At 38.4% G+C, this 8,489-nt stretch overlaps 1 protein-coding gene across 1 annotated transcript; it reads right to left on the reverse strand.

Annotated features, from left to right (window-relative positions):
* Positions 1-600: 600 nt before the first annotated feature.
* Positions 601-7,966, reverse strand: dnase1 (deoxyribonuclease I). Its single transcript, XM_057817839.1, has 8 exons — positions 7,829-7,966; positions 6,979-7,067; positions 6,785-6,871; positions 4,944-5,059; positions 2,194-2,306; positions 1,957-2,111; positions 1,519-1,612; positions 601-1,360 (listed from the first exon to the last, which is right to left on the reverse strand). Exons 1-8 carry the CDS (start codon positions 7,964-7,966, stop codon positions 1,310-1,312), a joined length of 843 nt encoding a protein of 280 aa, XP_057673822.1. The 3' UTR covers positions 601-1,309.
* Between the last annotated feature and the right edge of the window lie 523 nt (positions 7,967-8,489).

Genomic DNA, 8,489 nt, shown 5'->3' on the forward strand with positions numbered 1-8,489 from the left:
CGTCAAAGGCGCGACAACATGGCCGCCGCAAGAACGCAGTGAAATGCGGGCGTTAAAGTCAATCAGCCAATGCACACCAGTCGCAGTGCGGCCGCGTGTTAGACGCGTCCCAGAAGCAGCTCAACGCGACGCACTCGAAAAGTACGGCAGAGTTTATTATTTGACGCCAGACGCGGCCCTCCTGCGTCAATACTACTAGCAAGGATCGGGCAGACCGGAAGTCACTCGTGTAAAAATACGGTGGATCCGGTCGATTTTCAAACTAATATGCAATCGTAACCCACTTTTTGAGTCCATCAGATCTCTTGAGTAGTAGATCGGGGCAGAGTTGACTTGTCTTTGTTGATTTACTGCTGTCTTCTCTGCTATAGTAATAACCAACACGGCCCCGTGTTCAATACAAAACCCTCCTACCACAACAAAACAAGTAGGAACTAATATTCACATAGGAACTAAAGTTATACACCATAAAATATACAATACAAATAAATACTACATCACATTTGTAAAATATAAACACATAATAAAATAAATAATAGCCCATTTAAATAAATTGAAATGAGCTAAAACACCTGTAATTAAATAATAATAATACACAGATCCTGCTTACACAATTTATTAATTTCTGTGTGGCGCTTTAACTTGAGAAAATCCACCAATAAAGCTTTTGAAAACCGTTCATAAGAAGAAAAAAAAAACGATTCATTGAGGCATTTCGTTTGTAAAATACATGTTAAAATCTTTGTCATTGGGATTGCTTTTCTCTTTAGCACAGGACTTCTTTTTTCTTCTTTCTTTCAAAAAGAAAGCTGACCAATACGTGGGGTCTGAAAGGCAAATTGTTGTTGAATTATCTTTAAATAACCGCTAATTTTTGAGCAGAATTCTAGCTTTGTATAGGCTAATGTTCCTATTGTTGAAAGCACAAAGGTGTGTAATAAACAACTTGCACATTTATATTTTGCATTTTGTTTTCTTACTGTACCAAAAATGAACCGAACAGTGACCTCAAAACCGAGGTACGTACCGAACCGAGATTTTTGTGTACTTTTACACCCCTATTGGTAGTCATTTAAAATGTTTACAAATAGCTCGAGTAAATCCTGTTTGGATCTTCACCTAGTGTTTGTGTAAAACGTCTGAGATATGCATTAAGTTAAGAAGACAGTTACTGCTACTGTTCAATAAACAGCAGTATTGTTGTTGTTTTTTTTTTTTTAATTCTTGTGTCCCAGGAAAATCATAGATTGGGAATAAGAGAATTCCATTGTCCATTGCCTTGATGCTTTTGGTTCAGGCGGTAACAGGCTCAAACAATAAGCTTCACCTCGACAGGAAAATGGTCACTGACAGCCATTGCCTAAGGAAGAAAAATAAATGATAAATTTTCAACTATCCCAAACAGCTTTCAGGTATATTTTATTCTTGCCAACTACTTGCTTGTTCAGTGTGCCCTGCACCAAATTATTTGTTATTGTATTGCAATATATCAACAAATGTTCATCATCCAATATTTACCAAACTGAAGCTGAGATTCAGATCCACCATGAAGTCATAAACCTTAGCACTCTGGTCTGAGACCCCCTTTATCATGTCATCAGTCACCACAATCCTAAAATACATAAAGATTAATACTCTTAAGTGGCCATTTGAGACAGCTGACATCCTATAAAACTATCTGTGATAGTTCAGATGGATTGGACGTCTAGCGCCGTCAATGGAATAATCCATACATACTGTAGGATCACCCATCAAGCATGAAGTTGCACATCCAAGCTATACAATATATGTGACACTAATTTCATGTATTCTTGATATGTCTGGGTTATACTCTATAAAGTTGGGTGGCAAGATGGAACTCTATTTTACAAAACAACATCTAAGAATGGTTACATTTTGTAAACATGTAATATTGTGTGCAGTGCCTGTGCAAACACCTTATTTATGTGTATGTACCTGTCATAAGCACAGTCAGTGTGTGACACTGTGGTGTCGGCCTCATTTCGGATCAACCAATGGAAACTCTTGTCTGTAAAGAGGCGGATCTGCATCCACTCTGAGCCTGTGACATAACTGCAATCGGTATTGAAGTCCCCCAGAAGAATGATGTCCTGCAGGACAAGTGTGTGGGATTTATTCAGTTTCATACAGAATGTTGAATGTCCCTTTCTGACTTGATAAAAGAATACTGACGTTAGTGTTCCATCTTGCCCGGACATCAATCACCACGTCATACAGTTCGTCTACTTCATGCAAGGCATAGTCTGGCGAAGTGTGTTGTGGGATCAGAACAAAGTTCCTAACAACTAGTTACAAAAGAGAATAATAAAACATAACATTATTGTTTACAATTGTTTTGTGTATAATCCACATTTAATAATACAGTATATACTAGGGATGTCCCAATAGCATATATTGAGTTCTGATCCGATGCTGAGTTTGTTTGTTTTTTTTTAAACAAAATTTCCAAACATTACAGAACTTTACGGTTTACAGTACTTCCTCTTTCAATTTTTCCGGGACTGTTAAGGAGTATAAATCGTAGATATAAATATGTATTTTTTGGCAATGCCATTGTATTTCTGGATTATTTTGTTACCTTTTAGTCCTTAAAAAATAAATATATATATACGGCGGAAAACACAGACAAGACTGAAAAAGCAGTTTCTGCTTTTGCACCCCTCTTTAAAAGAAACTGCTGTATCTTAAACCAAAAGAACTGTTGTGTTTGATAGAACAATATGTCTATATGCTGCCATAGCAGATTCATGGCGCATTAAGCCCCCGAACTATTTTTAATTTGTCCGTTTTACCCTGGAAACCCCCGTTTACAGACGTCGCGCAACCGCATTTGTTTCAACCCAGCCATAAAACGAAGCTAATTCATTATATTTACAGTGGGGCAAATAAGTATTTAGTCAACTACCAATTGTGCAAGTCCTCCTACTTGAAAAGATTAGAGAGGCCTGTAATTGTCAACATGGGTAAACCTCAACCATGAGAGACAGAATGTGGAAAAAAAAAACTGAAAATCACATTGTTTGATCTTTAAAGAATTTATTTCCAAATTAGAGTGGAAAATAAGTATTTGGTCACCTACAAACAAGCAAGATTTCTGGCTGTCAAAGAGGTCTAACTTCTTCTAACGAGGCTCCACTCGTTACCTGTAATAATGGCACCTGTTTTAACTCATTATCGGTATAAAAGACACCTGTCCACAAGTCAGTCAGTCACACTCCAAACTCCACTATGGCCACAACCAAGGAGCTGTCGAAGGACACCAGAGACAAAATTGTAGACCTGCACCAGGCTGGGAAGACTGAATCTGCAATAGGTAAAACGCTTGGTCTAAAGAAATCATCTGTGGGAGCAATTATTAGAAAATGGAAGACATACAAGACGACTGATAATCTCCCTTGATCTGGGGCTTCATGCAAGATCTCACCCCGTGGCGTCAAAATGATAACAAAAACGGTGAGCAAAAATCCCAGAACCACACGGGGGGACCTAGTGAATGACCTACAGAGAGCTAGGACCACAGTAACAAAGGCTACTATCAGTAACACAATGCGCCGCCAGGGACTCAAATCCTACACTGCCAGACGTGTCCCCCTGCTGAAGAAAGTACCAGTCCAGGCCCGTCTGCGGTTCGCTGGAGAGCATTTGGATGATCCAGAAGAGGACAGGGAGAATATGTTATGGTCAGATGAAACCAAAATAGAACTTTTTGGTAGAAACACAGGTTCTCGTGTTTGGAGGAGAGAGAATACTGAATTGCATCCGAACAACACCATACCCACTGTGAAGCACGGGGGTGGAAACATCATGCTTTTTCTGCAAAGGGACCAGGATGACTGATCTGTGTAAAGGAAAGAATGAATGGGGCCATGTATCTAGAGCTTTTGAGTGAAAATCTCCTTCCATCAGCAAGGGCATTGAAGATGAGACGTGGCTGAGTCTTTCAGCATGACAGTGATCCCAAACACACAGCCAGGGCAACAAAGGAGTGGTTTTGTAAGAAGCATTCAAGGTCCTAGAGTGGCCTAGCCAGTCTCCAGATTTCAACCCCATAGAAAATCTGTGGATGAAGTTGAAAGTCCGTGTTGCCCAACGACAGCCCCAAAACATCACTGCTCTAGAGGAGATCTGCATGGAGGAATGGGCCAAAATACCAGCAACAGTGTGTGAAAAGTTTGTGAAGAGTTACAGAAAACGTTTGGCCTCCGTTATTGCCAACAAAGGGTACATAACAAAGTATTGAGATGAACTTTTGGTATTGACCAAATACTTATTTTCCACCATGATTTGCAAATAAATTCTTTAAAAATCAAACAATGTGATTTTCAGTTTTTTTTCCCCCACATTCTGTCTCTCATGGTTGAGGTTTAACCATGTTGACAATTACAGGCCTCTCTAATATTTTCAAGTGGGAGAACTTGCACAATTAGTGGTTGACTAAACACTTATTTGCCCCACTGTATCACATGTGCATATCGGACAATTTTTCAATATGGACAAATTGGGGGTCTCAGAGCAGAACTTCAAGTCACCTAAGTGTTTTCCGCCATACATATTTTTAATTAAAACCTGTTCCCGATTCCGATCTCCTCTGAAAAATTGCATGATAGGCCCAATTTCCGATCACATGATCAGACCGTGGACATCCCTTGTATATACTATAGTCCAATGTCCTTAAGGTCTTGAGGAATGGACCACTGGACAACAGTGCTTCTCTCCCATAAACTTTATTATTATTTATTATTATTTTACCATGGATCACTAATTCTTAACATGCGGGGGGGGGGGGGGGGGGGGGGGGGGACTGCAAGGCATCCACTGTCCATCCTGGAGCACTGGCTGTTCTGGGGTTTTGTAGAACCCACAGATGGCCAGTCTGCCTCTATTTTTGAAGCACAGTAATTTATATACAGTATATAGCCTACCAGTGCCATTGGAGGAGAACATGACAACAAAGGGCTCTCTCATGAAAGTATCTGTCCCACAGGGCTCACAACCGTCATCATAAGTATAGCTTTTGGCCACTGAAACTGTCTCCTCCCTGGAAAAAAATTGCAATGCTTGAATTTCTTGACGTATTTAACACATTCACTGCTATCAAATAAATTTCACCTGGGATGACTGGCATTGAGTGATGTTTCGCAGCTATTAATGGCAGACAGTGAGCTAATGTATACTGATATACTATGCTATTTAACTAATTTTGGTGTGGTGTACTATATACTTTTAATTATTTTAAATTTAATAATTGGTGAATATCATATTTTTTAAAAATCCATAATTAAATGCTTATATTCAGGTCAGTTAACATTCAAAACACATTACAGTACATACATTAAGTACATGTACTATGTAAGAATTCTGCATTACAGTATTTTTGATTGTTTGATTGAATTGAGTTTTGATTGACAAAGTCAGAAATAGGGCTGTGACAAAATATCGAAATGGTGATATATCGTGATACTTTGTATCCCAAAAGGTTATCGATATGCTCTTGCAAGAATCGAGATATCGTTTTAAAGAGGTGTCAATGTCTTTAAAAAAAAAAAAAAAAAGGGAACCAATAAGTTGCAAGCAAAATCTTCCACCATAATAGTGTCTCAGTTAACTCTAAGGCTGCCTTGACGGTGCTCGACACCCAATTCATTTAGAACGGGAACGTTCGTTCATTCGAAACCAGAGCATTCACAGTCATTCTGTCAGATTTTCAGGGCATTTATAGGCAGTGGCGCCACCAGGGGGTGGCCACGGCCCCCCCTATAAATTTGTTGGCTACCCCACTAGCCACTCCGCTTGCCAGTATATCGTTAGATTGTTGTAGCATCAATTATGCATTTCATCCCAAATGCACAGCCAGGACTATGGACTATGGATCATGGACTATGCACATTAAATCATTAGTAACATCAAATATTACACAATACACCAAAGTATATCAGTAGCTGTGTCCTTAAGTCTTTCTGATAGCTTTCCCCTGACCTTTTTATTGCAATAATATAATGAAAACCTGAAATTATGGCTTTTAGTTTTGGTGTGCCACCCCAAGATTTTAAGTGGCCCCATCTGGCCACCCCTATGCAAAATTTCTGGAGGCGCCATTGTTAATAGGTCACTTGCTGTTCATTTAAGGGCATTTCCAAGTCATTTCCTGTTGAGTTTGAGTCGCTGCCTATTCATTTGGGTGATTCCCAAGTCTGTAACACAAAATGAACAGGAAATGACCTATAAAATACCCCAAAATCAACAGGAAGTAACTGAAAATCAACAGGTAAATGACCTTAAATGGCCTAAAATTACCTCATTGCCTGGCATTGGCTGCTACTGACGGCCATAGATGTTCAATCCATTTGAAGTGGGAAGGATGGCAGCGAATGAACGAATGTTCATTCGCTGCCACCCTCCCAGTTCAAATGGATTGGACGTCTTCTAGTGATAAACTCATTCCAATTCATAGCAGAAACTTGTTTTTCTGTTTATCAGTTGTTTTTAGAATATTCTAGAATGATTTTCTGACCAATATATCGATAATCGTTATATCGCCATATCGTCAGATCATCGTTATCGTGAGCTTTGTATCGCACACCGTATCGTATCGTGAGGTACCAAGAGGTTCCCACTCCTAGTCAGAAAGTTATTATTTTCACATTGTTTTTCTTCTAGTACAGTTATAATGAATCATACAAAAGGAGAGAAGACTGAAATGCATCTATTGTCCCTGCAATAGCTTCGAATAGCTTAGTCTGTGTATGTGTGCAGGGGAATGTACCTGTATAGGAAAAGATATCGTTCCTTGTAGGAACTACGACCCAAGGGTTCACTGACGATATGCTTGTACCTAAATTGTGGAGTACCTCTGAGAAAAGAAAAAATATGAATGAGTGTATTTATAACTTTTGTTGTTATTGTTTTGTTGCCATGATTGTACTATAAACAACACACTATGTTTAAATTTATTCTGACTTGTTGACATGCTGCATGAGTTTCTTGGTGGCTGAGAGGTCCTTGTCTCGGACCTCCTGGATCAAAATGATGTCATAGCGGTGGACAATCTGCGAACAAAAAGCTTCAGTTTTTTTCTGTTGCATTGCAAATTAATTGAGAACGCAAATCCACTTATTAGTAATAAACTAATGCCAGTTTACTGTACTGATTCTTAATTATTTTCGGTTATGCCATCTATAGGTCAGAATAAAATATTTTTCACCATCGTGTGATGTGTGTGTGTCATGTGATGACTACCGTAAGATTTTTGGCAGTATTCGGAATGTTTTCTCTGGTTCATGAGCACGATTGGTGTGTGATGGCTTGATTTATTTGCCTTCATATTGTCTGCTGGCAGCATTTTTAGACACAGTAAACATACCTTCCTCACCTTCCACCGTCGTCACAGTGAAGTTAAACTGTACTTATGCTTTGTTATAACTGTATTTCTGGGTATTAGCTTTCGAGCTTTCAGGAGCCTTGTTTTTTATGTCATTAAGCTGCACACCCTTTCTTGTAATAAGAGGTGGAGAGTAACTATGTAATTACATTTCCTCTCGTTACTGTAATTATGTAGTTTTTTTTAGTCTAACTTTAATTTTTTTTTTCATTTTACTTTTACTTAAGTAGATTTAAACTACATTTTAAAACACTTTGTTTTACAAAAGAAATGAGAGAGGCAGAGAGAGAGAGAGAGAGAGAGCAAGAGAGGATGGATTGAACATTTATCATCGTCAATGGCAGCCAATGACTATAACCTCGAAACTAATGAAGGACTAGTTAATGGGTGTTTTTTCGAGATGTGTGATAAGGAGTCATTGAATCATACCTTACTGATGAGCTCCATCAAGGTTGTGTTGGAGGCTTTCTTGTCACCAAAAGACTTTATGTTGAAGGCTCCCAACAGCAAAGATGACGATAGATGTGCCAGGGTCAAAATGAGGACCAAATTGTACACCTGGTTCATTCTGGATATCGGTTAGTTATTGGTTAAAAGTGCTTTACTTTAATGACTTATGGCATGCATGCTCTGCACGTCTTGCTTCTTTTTGACTTCACTTTGATGGAAAGTGTTATGCTTGTTTGCTTTGCATGGTAAAATATTCTACTTATAGGAGAATCCATTACTCAGTTAACCAGTTTAAACAAACTAACCCAAAAAGTGGGGGCAAAGGTTTTCAACATGTCAACATCTCAACAATTAAAAGCAACACACAGAATTTAAGGACTTGTAGTACTGACAAGGCAGACATTCTTTATCACTGAGTTGTGTGTTTTCTAACCTTCTCATATTTTAGATTTTTAAAATTTTTTTAAAGCACAACACATACAGCATAAATGTCATAAAAAGTGGATACACAGTTATGTATTTTGTGCCATCATGGAGGGTGCTATGAGTAACTAGCATAGGTACATAAAATTATGAATTAATAAAATATTAAACAAAATTAAAAGGAATAGAACTGTTTGTTTTTAATTTAAAATTAAAT

This window comes from Corythoichthys intestinalis, chromosome 16 (genome assembly GCF_030265065.1).
Source record: "Corythoichthys intestinalis isolate RoL2023-P3 chromosome 16, ASM3026506v1, whole genome shotgun sequence".
In the NCBI taxonomy this organism is placed as follows: Eukaryota; Metazoa; Chordata; class Actinopteri; order Syngnathiformes; family Syngnathidae; genus Corythoichthys; species Corythoichthys intestinalis.